The 16,817-nt window shown below is 39.1% G+C and overlaps 1 protein-coding gene and 1 long non-coding RNA gene across 49 annotated transcripts in view; one reads left to right on the top strand and one right to left on the bottom strand.

Moving 5' to 3' along the window:
• Positions 1 to 16,817, bottom strand: part of ZBTB20 (zinc finger and BTB domain containing 20) — a 500,505-nt gene that overhangs the window by 39,754 nt on the left and 443,934 nt on the right. For all 47 annotated transcript variants that reach the window (XR_014510328.1, XR_014510329.1, XR_014510330.1 and 44 more), the window contains one exon: positions 5,888 to 6,075. Coding sequence is in view for 44 of the 47 variants with exons in the window: in XM_083437066.1 (XP_083293192.1) it covers positions 5,888 to 6,075 (188 nt within the window). In the remaining 3 variants the exon portion in view is untranslated. The remainder of the gene's footprint in view (positions 1 to 5,887; positions 6,076 to 16,817) is intronic.
• LOC310676022 overlaps positions 1 to 16,817 on the top strand; it is a 135,995-nt gene that overhangs the window by 77,380 nt on the left and 41,798 nt on the right. The window contains exon 5 of one of the 2 annotated variants that reach the window (XR_014510362.1): positions 264 to 399. The exons of the other annotated variant lie outside the window; for it this stretch is intronic. This is a non-coding gene — a long non-coding RNA (uncharacterized lncRNA). Of the gene's footprint in view, positions 1 to 263; positions 400 to 16,817 lie in introns of those variants that run through there. 2 annotated transcript variants of the gene reach the window in all.

The following is a 16,817-nucleotide window of genomic DNA, read 5'->3' as shown; positions in this document are numbered from 1 at the left end:
AGTTTCTATTATGATGACTTGAAATGCAATGAGCTAAAACTGGTAACGCTATCAGAGTGATGTCATTAAATGGCTGTTGAATGCAACGTATCATTTCCCTTGTAATCTAACAACAAAAATTATTCAGCAATAGATGCAAAGGAAGGGGATTCATATGTTGCTGTACAGTCGTTTGTTATTTGGCCAGAGATCCTTATCCAAAGTAACACTTCTGAAAAAAGTCAACTGCACAAACAGGGATTAATGTGTTCATTGGTTTTCAGCAGCTGCATGATGTTGAGGTGCCAGATGAAGAAGAAGAAGAAGAAGAAGAAGAAGAAGAAGAAGAAGAAGAGAAGGAGAAGGAAACTGGCTGCCATGGAATGTTGATGGTAGTTTAGTGTCAGTTTGGAACAAAAAGGAAGGAGGGACTTGGTCTACCAAAGCCCTTGACATTGACAATGTTCTGGAGCGGTTGGGAGACATGAAGTTAAAAACAAAATAGACACTTCTCTTTCTTGAGCTACAGAGAGATGTTACAGGAGGGGGACACCTTTGTAATTTTTCATTTTCCAGAAACTTTATCTAGTGCTGGACAGGGCTCAGGTTCAGAGCTGGCAGCTACTACAAACATGAATCCTTCAGTGCTATATAACACAAAAGGGAAAGGTTTTAGGAGGGTGGGGGAAATGTTGCCTCCCCAACCTTTGTGAGTCTCAACTAATGTTGATGCTGCAGACTATCTGGAACTGTAAATAGATATTAGGACCCAAGAATAAAGTAAAACATTTGGTTGTGGGTTTCCACTTTTATGCATATATTAGCATTTCTATTATAAAAAGGCTTTCCAAAATGTTAACACCACACTGTTCCAGTCATATTTTCAGTGCTTAAAAATGTCAAAATATCCACTAAGAAAGTACTTTTAAATTTATATTATAATCCTCTTGTGGGCTATGAAGTAGAAACATTGCACTATATACTGTAAAAGGAGGGAAGGTATACTGCATATTCCCACCAGGTCTAGATAATTCAAAACACAAATATTGAGCCTAGACTTCTTGTTTTTACCTTTATAAGTGTCTCCTTAAAAGAAGTACGACATCTACTGAAAACATATCTCAATCAGCAACAATAATTAGGTCCCTGCTGGAGACTATATACAGAATCCCAGAACAAAAAGATAATTGTATTCTAGGTTTCATAAAATGCACTGTAAAAATACAGCGATCTTGGATAAAAGTAGCAAGCCGATATGAATTCTTCATGCCACTACTGAAAATCACATGAATCTTGAAATCCATAATAAAAATTGTGCCAAACTAAGTACTTTCTCTTTGGTGAGTTACTGAAAATTTACAAGAATAGGTGCATTGTTGGTTTCAAAGAAAGGTATTATTGATATGATACCGTTCATCAAAAGAAATATGCAGGTGAGGGTTTCAATCATGTGGTGCCCTTAATATGTGAAACAACTTCATCTACAGATTTTTTTTTAATCCTTACAATATCCCTGTATGATATGGCAGTATTGTTAGCCCCTTAGAGCCTGTTACAAACAAGTGCACATTGTAAGTTTGGCTGGCTAGGCATTTTATAAAAGTTGTGTCATTTCCAAAACTGTCAGTCTTATGAGCAGTTGCTGGGGGGCATTTATGGGGTGAGAGCCCAGTAAAAACCTTTCCCAGGGTTCAGCATTCTCAGCATTACATAATAAGGTACTTGGATGAAACAAGCTGTATCTGTTGGGGAACCATGTACATAATTATTTTGGATTATTATTACAGATGGGAGGCTAAGACTAATGGACCACCTTGCCTAAAGAGTTTGTGGCTGAGATGGTATTTGAGAAGTAGCTAAGAATCTCAACAGTGTGTGCCTATACTTCCACAGGACTTGACCACATGAACACCTGGAACATGTGGAAGAACCCATTTCCACTTCCAAAGCAAATTCCATGATTAACTGAGGATTGGTTTATAGTAGGTGGTTTATCTCACGGCAGCTGATATATAAAGGGACATACAAGTCCCTATCCTTTCTTCAAAGGAACGTACACTCTGGTCCCTGCCATCAGCCCGAGGTCTAAAAAGATTGAATTCTTGCCTCCAAGAAAAAAAAATCACAGCTCTCTGTTTTGAATAGTTAAAAAATTATTCTGGTTTAGGAATGGTTCTGTGTTGCTCTTTTAGTCTAAAATGTTTGGATTTTGGTTTAAGAAACACTGCTAAATATACTGATCGTAAGTCACCTTGGGAAAGCTTTTATGTTGAAAGGCAGCCTATAAGTTGTTAAAGCAAACAAAGATTGGATTTGCAGTTGATTCGTAGAATTTAGAGCGGCAAAAGCAGCAACGCACACTGGACTCAAACACTATTGTGCCTCATAAAGAACCATGGCCATCTGATGTGAGGCAATAAAAGAAAATCACACTGCTATGGCTCATTCCATCCCCAGACTTTATGCCAAGCCACTTTCGTGCTTCCTCACTTGTTTTGTAAACAAATATTGGGATGATACCTCAAGTCTCACTAACTAATTAACTTTCTCATTTCTGTGAAAAGGTTAAACAGATTGTTTGCTGGAAAATAAAACATATAGCGTGCCTTAATTCCACACTTGCTCATTTTTTATTTTTCCTCTTAGAGACGACTGTAAGCCAATTTTGTGTTGGTCATAAAATGTGAACAGATTTGTGTGTGGGCACTGCTTCCTAAAAATGTTAGAATGTATGAAAGAAGAAAGGGTAAATGGTAGCTAAAGTGATTTCAGTTAACAATAATACCAATAACATGGCTAACTTCCAACCTTTGTGCTTAGACAGGTTGTTGTTTTCTAACTTAAAAAAGAAATGGATAACCTTACTTTTATTGCAATGACCTGATTTTTTTTTATTGGCCTCCACAAAGTCTGGTTGGCTTTGGAAGCTGGCTTCTTCCTTTTTTCCTGCTTGTAAATTTTCATTTTAAAACCACATCAGAAGAAGGAAACTATGACATCCCCAAATCATTAGTGAAACTGAGATTTTTACATATGTCCAATTCATCTAAAGGGCTTTTTTGCTGGAATTCTTGTAAAGCTTCAGTATATTAAACAGCTGACCAGAAATGTCAGACTTTTTGCAACTGGTTAGAGCTACACGGTAATTTCAACTTCAATATAAAATGAAAAGAGAATCATTAAATAAAAGTAAAGAGCTTGTGTTGAAGTCATTGAATTAAGCATACAATGGACCTAAAGACTTGCAACAGGTCCATCATATTTAGTTTGGGGAATGCTGGACTATATTCTGTTTAGTTCAAATCTAAGATAACTTCAATGGCAAAATAATCATTCTGTCACAGTGCAGTTTCAGGTGGGCACCATCAGTTTTGAAAAATCCAGTGGCACTAATTTTTAACTTAAGAATGCCACTGAAATTGCAATTGTTTTCTTTTTTCTTTTTTGTAGGTTCAATCCATGTCAACGATGTTGATAATGCTATATAACTGCATTATCTAGCAGTGCAGAAGTTGCAGGTTGTCTGAGAAGCTGTGGTGGAATGTTCTTGAATATGTATTAGAACTATATTTGATGCAGAATCCTTCACCGCACCTCACCGCAAAGTTCCTTGAGCATTTCATTTGCACATCATAGCAGTGATAACCAGCCAGAGATGCTTTGAGTGGAATCCTTAGAGAAGGGGGAGCCAGAATGGTGTCCTGCAGATGCTGCTAGTATGCAACTCTCATCAGGAGAGGAATCTGAATGGTTGGCCACCCCACCCTAGAGTGACCACATTTGGGAGGGATGCATACAGTACAGAGGATTCTTCCATTTCAAATCTGTAGTCCTTTCCACCTACATAGTCTTCCACGTGTATCTATCAATATTATCTAGCATACGCAGGTTACAGCGGAGGAGGAAAGGGCAATTATTGCTCTCAAATCAGCATGACAATGACCTGTGTCTTGTAAGTGAGAACTCTTGAAAATAATGATACTTAACGACAAACCTTAATTTTAATGGCATTCTTCTCCTATAAGGCTAAGATGCATCAGGGGATGTGTTTCAGAAGAGCATCTGGTCTCACCAAAAGAAAAATATAATTTTTATACCCAGATGATCATTTGGCCATGGGGAAAAAGCTGGAGTTTGGGATTCAGATGGGTGCCTGATGAGCATAATGTTTGAGGTTTGGATGGGGATCTGATTGGCATGCTGCTTGTGCCAAATGAACAGGGTGAATTTTGGGGGAAGAAGAAGAAGAAGAGGAAGAATAATTTATTATTTCTACCCTGTCCATCTGGCTGGGTTTCCGCAGCCACTCTGGGTGGCTTTCAACAGAACATTAAAAACAAAATATAACTTCAAACATTAAAAACTTCCCTAAACAGGACTGCCTTCAGATGTCTTGGATGGATGCGTATTTGGTCTTGCTTAAAGGAGAAGGGTGATTTCAGGGGCTAGTATGGAGTTTAGACTGATGTCTGGTCTTATGTAATACAGTGGTACCTCGGTTTTCGAATGTGTCTGTTGATGAACATTTCGGTTTTCGAATGCCGTAAACCCGTAGGTAAATGCTTTAGGTTTTGAACATGCCTCAGAAGTCGAACACGCCACGTGACTTCCGCTGAGTGCAAGATCCTGAGGCCTAGCTGTCGGCTATTGGGTTTTCGAACGTTTCAGAACTCGATCTTCTGGAACGGATTACATTTGAAAACCAAGGTACCACTATATAGCTATCCTACTTAGTGCGTAAGAAAATGATATTTTTTCTGGGTGGCAAAATGATGGTTTTCCATTGTTCAAAAAAGTGGAGTAAATCTTAGTGTATGAATAGGAAATCCAGTTTTGGACAAAGGATTGGAGTGACATCTTTAGCTCAGATGAGGTTTGGATGTAAGTCTCACTTTGCTCAGTGAGCTTTACTCCCAAGCAGATGTGCACTGGACTGCAACTTTATGAAATAATCTTTTTCTGAAATAAACAGTTAATGTATTGAGTATGCTATACTGTAGCAACAGCACTGATTATAAGAATGCTGCTAGCTGTTTTGAATTGATTAGGAAGAAATGGGGTGTACCATCACTACCACCACAGATAGATAGATAATGTAGATATGTAGGGCCATTATGAAATGTCTTTGTTCTTTCCCGCCAAAATGATTCCATAAAGTAGGGACTGTGCAAAGTGTTGTGAGGCAATTCCTGACTGGGTTAGGCTAGGCACTGAGGTCTGCTATCTGCACTGGATCTTTATACTCTTCTAAGGCCCAGTGTGTGACCTGGATCTACAAAGTCCTTAGTGTATGAAAGTGAACAGTGTTTAGGGACCGTCTCCTTCATGATCTGCAAAATCAGAAAGCTTTTGAGTTTTCTACATGTTTGTAAAGTTAGGGAAGTTCCACAACTATGGAACAGCCAGTGAGAAGTAATATGACTCAAATAATAATAATAAAAGGCTTCAGCCTATCTTTGCTAAACAGTGTTTTGTATGTTTTTATTATATACCATTTTACAATGAGTATCCACTTCTTAGGGTTTTCATCTTGTTTTTTTAATGTATTTGTTGCACTGGTGTTTTTAGATTTATTATTTTATGTGTAAATCACCTTAGAAACAGTGGTTTAGAAGGCAATTAATAAATTAAGTGTAATAATAGCAATAATATTCAGCACTTGCTCCTGAGTCTTCCATATAGCTAAACAAATGAATAATATGGTCTGGATATGAATGAAAATGAATTCATTAAAAGTTACTTCCTACAGATCAGAGTCTGTCTGTATGAATAATTCATATGTCCTGAAAAATCCAATAATCTGAGTGAAGAGGTCTTTGTTTTGACAGTATGGGTTGATGCTAGGAAAGCCGGGAGAACATGTTTCAGTATATACACCGATACCCCACAACTGCACTATTGTACTCACAATCAGGTGACCCTGTGTGTGCGTGCAGGTTTCTTGCTGAATGTGATGAATGGATGAGAGCTGGGCTCAAAGATGGGACAGTTTCAAAGTTCAGGCAGGGAAGGCCTGACTTGGCGCTGTATGCACCCGTCTGCGTAATCTCATTCTCCTCAGGCTCTTTCTGTTTTTCAGCTGTCTTGGGTTTCTTCCTGAAAACAAACAAAGAGACCTTTGAAGGAACTTGTTGCATATGCAGGAAACAGCATTTTTAGAATTGTTAAGAGAAAGCTCTTTTTTGTGGCTAACTTATAGGGAGGAATCCTCTTCTGAATACTTCTTATTTGGAAAGGTGCCAGTTCTCGTATTTACTCAGATACAATGATCAATGTATCATATTAAAAACATGCCACTCAAAAACATGCAATAGTATTTTTGAGGAGTTCACAGAAGGACAAACCTGATCCACTGGTTTAGGTTATTCAGATACTACTGAAAGCCAGTGGCTAAAAAAATAACATCCTATTATTATTATTATTATTATTAATCACAGCATGGCAATAGCCACAATAGTTATTATTACCAACCAAAATGTCTCAAAATAGTGAGCATGATTTTATGTATGCCATCTTCATTAAACTGATCACACCTAGATGAAGATGTATAGGAGCAAAAGCCACATGTTGTAATATAGGCAACAAACATGTAGTTTAGTTATTTTTACTAGCGCAGAGCAGGGTTGGGGGAAATATGGCCCTGGGGGTGAAGAGAGTTGGAGTCAAATAACATTGGGAGGGTAACAGGTTCCCCACCACAGTTAGAGCTCATTGCACTGTCACACACGCATCCTATCATTTCTCAAATGACAAAAACTTTGCCAAAGATGCAGTCAAGGCCATCACTGAGCTTCTTGGTTGGAATTCAGATTTAGATTACCTTCCATTCACTTTGAATTTTAGATAAAATTATTTCCCTGCAAGTGATTTCTAAAGTGTAGCATAATTCTTTATATTTTAAAAAATAAATTATGCTGAAGCAGAAGGTGCTTGGTACCAAGATCAACCAGTAAAATGGCATCTCTGCTTTATGTTTCACTCTCAAGTCTGCTCATGGGACACTCTGAAACCTGCTCAGAGAACTTGCTAGTCCCTGCCTTTCTTAAAGCTGCTAAGGAAAAAACCCCACTTGCTTCCACTCAGGAACTGGCCACACTGGGAATCAAATGGGCCATAAAAGGTGAAATAGTCAACAGCAGCTATTCCAGGAGAAAATAGAGTAAGCATGGACCCAGAGTATAAAGGCACAGTGGTGTAAAGGATGAAAGATTCTTGCACCTTTAATAGTTGCATAAAGGGAAGAATATTAGCAGGTGCAGTTTTTCTCACTCCTACATAAGTAGTGCCTGCCAAAGGTTCCACTTCACACAATTTTGAAAAGCACAGAAGCTCTATCTACTTTTGCATATGATATTGCAAATTGCAAAGCCATTGCACATTGGTGTAACAAAAAATGCTAGTTCATACTACACAGTGGTACATGAAGTAAGGGTCTGAAGCCAATCCTCTGTCCAGTTGCTAAAATTGCTTCTTATTGCACACTATTTGCCATGCTTATGTAAGGAAGCAGACATTGAGAGCCCAAGTAGTTTCCATGGCAATCCACATAGTATGATGCTACACTTGAGAACTGGGATGAAGAAGGTTATTCCAGTACAGCACAATATAACCTTGCATTTTAGTGGTCTGCATTGATGTATTTCCAATGCAATCAATTAAAACAACACTCCTTTCAAGATATATGACTATATTTTAAAAACAGACACAATAAAGAACATTCTTACTAATAAATATGAAATTTATAGTCAATAGGAGCTTTGCCAATTAATTCAGTGGGTTGTTGATTGCACTGATAATTCTTTAAGGAAAAATGGACATTTTTTTTCCTACAAACTCCACATTTACATTAGTGGAAATGTGATACTGTACCATTCTCTCATTACAGTGGTACCTTGGGTTACATATGCTTCAGGTTAACTTCAGGTTACAGACTCTGCTAACCCAGAATTTTACCTCAGGTTAATAATTTTGCTTCAGGATGAGAACAGAAATCGTGCAGCAGTGGCGCAGTGGCAGCAGGAGGCCCCATTAGCCAAAGTGGTGCTTCAGATTAAGAACAGTTTCAGGTTAAGAACGGACCTCTGGAACGAATTAAGTACTTAACCCAAGGTACCACTGTATTATTTTTTAAACATCAGAGTAAATACCACTGCTAGAATTGTACTTCATTAACAATTGGTGCAACAGCGTGGTTCTTACAACTACTATCCACCCTCCAATAACAGCTTGGAGGGAAAAATATTATGCATATTCTATTACTATAATCAATCTAATTAGTCCAAAGCAATTACTGCTACTACTATTATTAACTGATTGCACCTCTGAAGAACAGTTCATATTTATCTTTGTTCTGCAGTAGGAAACAAAGCCAGCTGGACACTACGGGTTGGTTCAGACCTAATGGGAAAGCATGGCTTCCCTGCTATGTGAACAAGCCTACATGAACCTCAAGTTTGCACACTTCTCTCTCCCCTCTCCTTGTGTGACCGCAAAGAGGAGATTTGAATTTTAAGCTCCCATTTCTAAACACACCACAGCTTCCTCTTATGTCTGAACTCACTTCAGCTTGTTTAAACTGTGGTTTCTGAACTGCCTGGATATGAAACTATGGTTTTATCCTGGCTTGTTTCAAGAAACCACGGCTCCCTTAGTTGAGATTGTTACGCAGCACACTTTTGAGGTGAATCTGTGAGCATGGGAAAGGTGACCATCAGTTTATTTATTTATTGCTTTGACACTAGTACATTTTTGATTACCACCACCAGGTCATTGGAGCAAGCGGAATGGAGTGAATTTTAATAACATATTTTCACAGATGCGATGGTGAATGTGGCTTGCTTAAAAGTGAACATTAGGGACTGAAATAAGTTGGTGCCTACTGATTTGAAATTGGTGTGGCATCCACTTTAACTTAGAGAAATAGGCAGCTGTGGTCACACTTATTTTAGTCAGTAACAGTTTTCATGAAGACAATATTTAGGTTGAAAAATGGCTGTCATAATCATTTAGGGAATATAGATTCTTTGAACTTATTAGCTAAATGGGACAGACGTTTATTATCAATTGTGTTGGCCTGTTAAAAAAAAACTTCCTGAATAAATCTGTGGAACTTAGCAGGTGAATACTCAGTGTTTAATTTCTTGGGCACGGGTACATCTTACCAGTTTGTGTGCTTCCTTAAGAAATAAAGCACCAGCTGTTTTCACTGTTGAATAGTTATTGATTTTCATATGAAGCCCCAGCCACACCTGCTGCTCCACCCCCAACAGAAGTGGGTCATCTAGCTAGGGTCACTTTAAGAAAGTCCCCGTGCTTCTAATGGAAGTGACAAGACTGATTTAAAGCACTTTGTTGCAGAAAACAGGAACTGAAAAGGGAAGCAGGAGAAGCCTTTAAAAACCTTTACGAGTCTTCTCCTTTAATATCAGAACAAGATTGAGTACTTAAAAGGTAAGGGGAAGTCTACACTAGCCATACCGGCTTGGATTGATGGAATCTAACACCAGCAGAAGGGCCAAATGTTCCTCACTGCCAAGTAGCCTGGTGGAGAAGGAATGAATCCCTCCATCCATTATCCGCCAACATGCTTAGTTTCCCATGGACCTTTTTTTCCTCAGCAGCTGCTCAGATATACAATGGGTTTGTGGAAAAGGGATGGAACAATTTATCCCTACTCAGTCAAGTTTGCCTTTCTCAGTGTTGAGCGTGGAAACCAGCAAGCAGGCAGAGAAGAGAGCGCAATCCACCCCTTTTCCACCAATGCACGCACTCAGTAATTCTACGAACTCTCGGTGGAATTCCTTGTCACCTATGGCAGCCAGGCAAGTATTCAAATAAATGTATGACGAAAGCCTTCCCCACTTCCAGTGCCATTTTGAAGTTGTTAAACATGCCATTTTAGCACGTTTTGTTTTAAAATCTGTTCTGTTTCAGAGTTGTGCCCTATCTTACCTTTTAGAACTGGGGTTCACATGTCCCAAAATATCAGGAAAAAGCACCACACCATCTTTCTTTAAAAATACCCTGCTGTAAATTTATCCCTATCCCTATATCTGTAAAGTGGGGATGAAGATAAAATGCTCTGGATAAATGTTGATACTGCTTTAGCAGATATAAAAGCAAATTCTTTTATGTTTGCTTGGAAAGATCCAGAAAGTTTTAAGAGGACTATGGATAAGGCATCTTTTGAGGATGGAAACACTGAAGTAAAAATCAGAAATACAATGCCATATGATGGAAGGGTAGGTTTCAAAGACAAACGTTTCTGTGAAAACTAGTACTTTGTGTTTCCTGCACAGGATCAGGTTGTAGAAGAGATTAAAAGCAGAAAAGATACAGACTTGAGTTGGAATGATAAAAACAAGAAAATGAACTCAACAATAATGTTCAGTTTTAATGAAATGAGGAAAAAAACCACAATTTTCCAAGGGCTGAGAAAATAACAAACAACAATAAATGCTGGATAACAGGATATTTAAAAACATGGGTCCAGCTCAATTTTTTCTTTTGATTTACAGGTTGAACTGTTTTTCTTCAACAGCTAACACAAAATAATTTGACCAGAAATGTTAAGGGGCGAGAAACACACGCTGGTAATTGTGGTGAGATGGTAAAAGGCAGGTAAACCTATACAACTAGTAGATATTTGAGTTGTCTGCATATAAGAACATAGAACAAGCTGGATCAGGCCAATGGCCCATCGAGCCCAGCATCCTGTTCTCACAGTGGCTGACCAGACGCTGGTAGGAATCCTGCAAACTGTACAACAGCATTCTGTACACCTGTGATTCCCAACAACTAGTATTCACAGCATTATGCCTCTGACAACAAAACATAGCCATTGCGGCTAGTAGCTGTTGATAGCCTTGTCCTCCTCAAATTTGTCTACTCCTCTTTTAAAGCCATCACAGCCTCCCGTGGGAGCAAGTTCCATAGTTTAAGCCCTGTGTGAAGAAGTAAATAGCTAACACACATATGCACAAATATCATGACATATTTATTAGTGAAGTTACATAAAATTCAAATATGAGGGAATCTGGAATTTTCATACAAAATCTGTAGTGCAAGGAGAAAAAAATTATAATCGGAAAAAGCACAGATTCATTAAAAACAAAGCCATTTATCTTAGAAAACGATTCTATTTTCTGCTTCCCCTTTCCCCTCATAAAAAGTTTTCTCCTACAAAAGTGTGAGAAAAACAATTTTGTACTGTAAAGGATTCAGAAATGAAGAAATATTCAGGAAAGCACCTTATCGCACAATAGGGAGCAAAGCCACTTTTCTATTAATCAAGAACATTGTCTCTGGTTATATAAAGAAATTATATAAGCCTGGTATGTTTGAGAGAGCACAGCATGTGAAAGTTCTTGTGAAACCTTGGTGGCTGCCAATTGCAGCACTAAGCCTTCAGAGGGCAGCAGAGGACCAGCTAGAGCAAGGCTGCATTACAAACAGAGAGAACTTCCTTTATAGAATCTTCTTCCTGGTCACCCTGCCAGAGGTTAGTCTGCTAAGCTCCCTTAAAAAAAAATTAAAAAATGAATCTTTGCCCTAAGTGTTAAAATTATACAGCCCAATGAAGCTTCTGCTCAGCCGGAAAATGAAAGCTCAAGTAAAGCAAATTGGCAGAGCAAATAAATATTCCCTTCTTCTCCTTTCCTTTAAAAGCCATGGTAAAGAAAAGAGAAGGGACTGGGTAAACAGATGGAGTAAATAAGCATGTTGCTTGACTACATCAAAAGAAAACCTAGCATCCACACAGCCAAGAGGAATACCGGGCAAACACTGAGGTTTTTCATGCCAAGATTACCTGCAAACTGAAGTCACCAAGGCTTTGGTGTGTGTGTTAAAAAAGATTATTGCACTACTCTTGTGCATTGTTTTAATGTTTTTATCATATTGTATTGCATTATGAACATTGTAAATCACTTTGAGGCTTAAAAAAAAAAGGAATAAATTACTATACAAGTCTAAAACATATTTCTATCTAGAAGGTGGGATGCAAGTATAACAAAACAAAACAAAACAAAACGAAAAGCGTGTGTTACCTTGAAGACTAAGTGTGGCATTCAAGGTAGCACTAAATGGAGTATGCACATGGGGAACAAGGTCTGCTTATGCAGTGGGACTTTCACCCCTGTCCTCCTCCTGTGTGCCCTCCAGCGTGGAGATCTGGGGGTCTCACCAACACTCCACGTCAGATTAAGGGGAGCAGGGGAATCCCTTTGTGCGAGTGGACTTCATTCCACACACACAATAACTTAGTTGAATCCTGTCCTAATATGTTTATTGCAACGTCAATCTTGGTAGACTAAAAAAGGTAAAGGTAAAGGACCCCTGAAGTTAAGTCCAGTCGCAGATGACTCTGGGGTTGCGGCACTCATCTTGCTTTACTGGCCAAGGTAGCCGGTGTTTGTCCGTAGACAGTTTTTCCGGGTCATGTGGCCAGCATGACTAAGCCGCTTCTGGCGCAACGGAAAACCGAAACCAGAGCAGTGCCCAGAAACGCTGTTTACCTTCCTGCCAGAGCAGTACCTATTTATCTACTTGTACTTTTGGGTGTGCTTTTGAACTGCCAGGTTGGCAGGAGCAGGGACCGAGCATCAGGAGCTCACCCTGTTGCAGGGATTCAAACCGCCGACCTTCTGATCGGCAAGCCCAAGAGGCTCAGTGGTTTAGACCACAGCACTACCACTTAATCACATTGAATGAAGGCTATGCCAAGTTAAGTGCCATAAGACTTTAGCCTGCTTTGCTGCCACAGGCTAATGCAACGTCTGTTCTCTACTTCCAACTACCTATGCTCTGGAATTTGTCAGTAAACAAGGTCCTATGTTAATCTGATGGAAATTTACGTGCACTGGCTTAGTTTTCATTGGAGGGGTGCATGATATTATTTCCCCAAACCCTGAGCACCTACCCTACACCCTGCCCTGTCATGTATCTTGGCTGGATATGACCCCATTCTAAAGTCTGGGCTGCCCCTGAGTTTCTGATTGTATACTTGCTCCTGAGTCCTATGATATGTTTAGTTACGGGAACTTGAAGAATTTTCCAATTTTCAATTTGAACTGAACTGAGCTGAACTGATCTGAACCTCCTGGACCAATGTGTTGCTTGGAATGTAGCTATCATTTGGATTTTGCTCTTCTCTAAATGTTGTGATGCAATTCTTCGCTACCCTGGCAGTTTTGTCTGCCTTGTGGGACACCCTCCCATCAGATGTCAAGGAGAGAAACATCTGACTTTTTGAAGACATCTGAAGGCAGGCCAATACAGGGAGGTTTTTTATGTTTGAGGGGTGTGTGGGGTGGGGGTGGGGGGGTGTGTATAGTTATTTTGAGATATCATAGGCCCAGAAATACATATTTAAATGTGAATCTTTGGGAAAGTTGCTTTACTGGCTGAGGGAGCCGATGTTTGTCCACAGACAGTTTTTCTGGGTCATGTGGCCAGCACGACTAAGCCGCTTCTGGCGAAAGCAGAGCAGCGCACGGAAACACAGTTTACATTCCCGCCGGAGCGGTACCTATTTATCTACTTGTACTTTGATGTGCTTTCGAACTAACACTGCTTTAAGATAGGCTTTTAGATTAAATCACTTCTGTGTTCCTGTGTTATGCACTGGGTTGTGTACAGAGTAGTGTTATGTGAACGTTCCAACAATGCAAGGATTTCTATTTGCTCAATGGACTCTTCTCCCTCTCCCCCCACCCTCCATGTTTCCTATGGTTTTAGGAAGTGACGAGCACAGCATTTTAGCTGCTCTATCTGAGTATTCCAGATACCAGTATTGGGCACTTTTCTCTGCATTTTTTAAAAAATTATCTTATTATTCTTTGTACACCACTTTCAGTAGCCTTTTACCCATTTATAGGTACACACTTCAAATATTTGTAAAAATTGTTCTTAAATTTGCTAATCATCATTTAACCAAACAGTATATATTTAGCACTTTGAAATATTCCTAGTTAAAACAATCTGTTGAGCTTTTCCTCAGTTGCTGTTGCTCTTCTTACAAAATCCCATAAAATGTCAATAGTTTTCAATTAAAAATGATGCCTTCTGTTTTTTTATTCTTCTTCTATATATGTACCATATTCTCTTACAACTAATCAAGGATTGCAGTGAGTTGTGGTTTAGTTGGCATATGTTTCAGAGAGGGAAAGGAGCACATTTTGGGGCACTGTCAACTCCATGCTTTTAAATGTTCTATTATCTCAGTTTTTATTGAAGATTTTTGCTTTTAACTATCACCCTATACTCATTTTCAAGCATTATGACAGGGTTGCACTTTGTGATTCCAAACAAGGAAAGGCACAAAACTTAGTACTTGAAATAGAATTCAGCATCCTGTAAATCTTTCTCAACAAAAGGATAATTTTATAGCCCAGAGTTTCTCAACTTTTAAAAACTCATGCCTCCTTTCAGCCAACATAAAAATCCCATACCTCCTTCAAACCTGCCTTCCCTAACAATGTTATTGAAATATTGTGACTTAATTATTATTATAATATTTTACATACATTGTACATATTTTTAGAAACACTTACGCCCCTCTTGAAATATTTGTATGCCCCCCCTTGGGGGGGGGGTGCCTCTCCAGTTGAGAAACACTGTTCTAGTCCTTATGGCTGTAACATGTTGATAATGTTTGGTAATATCCCCAAAGCCAGAGGGGAGCAGGATCTACAAGGTCAAGAGGCCAACCCTTAGTACCCAAAACAGTTCCTTGCTGCTTCCTATGACTAGCAGAATTGGAATGAATTATGCTAAATCAGCAAATATTGCAAATCTGCTTCATTTGATATATAATATATTGGCAGAAAATGTGTATGGGTGTGTGTTTGTGTTTAGTTCAACATTCAGACAACCCTGATGACTTCCCTCCTTAGTGGGTGATGTTGGGTTACTTTTCTCTAAATATATAACCATATAGTGCTAACAAAAATTAAAGCATCCGACTCTGGTTTCCAACAGACATGCAAATTTTATTTGATCAGCTGCTAAAATATCCCATCTGTCTGATACAACATGAATGTGTTTTTAAAATGTGCTTCTAAAACAAAGACTTGATTCTGAACATGGATCAGAATGTTTACTCCTGGACATTCTTAACAGCTTGACACTATATAGTGTAAATTCTGAATTTACTTTTGAAGAGTAGATAAAGTCTGACTCTGAACTTCCGCTGAGCAGAAATTAATGGGTAAGTCAAGCCAAGTATTGCAGCTCCATTTTGACATACATTCCCAATTATTTCAAAATGTAACCCTTCATAGATGAGAGAAAAGACAACTCTGACTGTGAGTTCCCTCCAGATAGGTAATACTTAACTCAGAGACACCACAAACTCAGCAAAGACCAGACACTTCTCCATGGCAACCTGACCAAACAAGTATAAAGATCAAGCCTGAACAGGGACCAAAGAGTTGTTCAGACTAGCATCTTATAACTACTGTAGGAATCAAGCTCTTTTGACGGCGGCAGAAAAATTAAGAGAAGCCAGGCAAAAAGGACTTTCAGTCAGTACATTAAAGCAGCGATTCATAGTATGCAAACCACTGCTGGTATGCACTTTGACCACAGCAAAAACAATAGAGGAAAATACCAGAGGCCATTTCTGGGTCAAACAGGGACAAATGATGAATTAGAACTCAATGCTTTCTCCACCCTGATGTGGCATGGAGGTGAAGGGGAAGGGGAATTGTTGCCAGGTAGTAGCTAGGCATTGCTATGCTTGTACATGTTCCACGTCTCTGAGGCTTTTAGCAATCAAGTGGAGATGCTATTATTCGGAACAGATATAAATCCCCCTTCCCTTCATCCCATACAATTACACTGGTGTTTTAAATCAGAAGCCTCCCAAGCATTCTCCTATGTGGCATTGCTGGAAAAATGTAGTGGTCCACAAGGAACAGGCAAACTAGAAACATTCTTAATAAAAGAAAGTTTAAGTAGCAGTGTATTTGAGGAAAAGGCAAGGAGATCTTTTCGGTATCATATGAAATGAAGTGTAAATCAAGAGTACAGAGGTCCAAAACACTAGAACTCATGGACATCCAATGAAGTTGAATGTTAGACAATTCAGTACAGATTTTTTTAAAAAGTACTTCTTCGCATAGCACATAATTAAATTATGGAACTTGCTCCAACAGGAGGCAGTGATGGCAAGCACCTTTGATGGCTTTAAAAGAGGACTGGACATAGAGGAGGCAGCTATCAATGGCTACTAGCCATGATGGCTATACTCTGCTTCCACAGTAGTAGTAGTAGTAGTAGTAGTAGTAGTAGTAATTTATACCCCGCCCATCTGGCTGGGTTTCCCCAGCCACTCTGGGCGGCTTCTAATAGAACACAAAAAACAGAATAAAACTTCAAACATTAAAAACTTCCCTAAACAGGGCTGCCTTCAGATGTCTGAAGGCGGTGTGCTTCTGGTTGCTGGAAACCACAGGAGGGCAGAGTGCTAGTGCCATGGGGTTTTCCCCACTCCTGCCTTCCATATTGGCTCTGGAGGCAGGCGGAGGGGAGATCATTCCATCTGGCAAGCAGAAATGTTTTTGCTGATGGAACAATCATAATAACTTGAACTTTGAATTCCTCCTGAAGTGTGTTAACCTACTCTTTTCTTTTTAATCAGCACATGTTCGTGATTGCTTTTAATGACTGAACACTGAATGTATCTATGAACAGTCTTAAGAACCTTACTCAATTTGCCTACAGCAAACAGAAATCTGAAAAACTCCCTCTAGGAGGAGTAAAAACTGGAAACCATAAATGGAACACTACTGCAGCTTTTTTTTTTTAAACACCTACTCAAATTCCCCCAATAATTG

Source organism: Podarcis tiliguerta (genome assembly GCF_965153285.1).
Source record: "Podarcis tiliguerta genome assembly, chromosome: 4".
NCBI classification, from domain to species: domain Eukaryota; kingdom Metazoa; phylum Chordata; class Lepidosauria; order Squamata; family Lacertidae; genus Podarcis; species Podarcis tiliguerta.
This window is presented reverse-complemented; position numbering and strand designations above follow the sequence as displayed.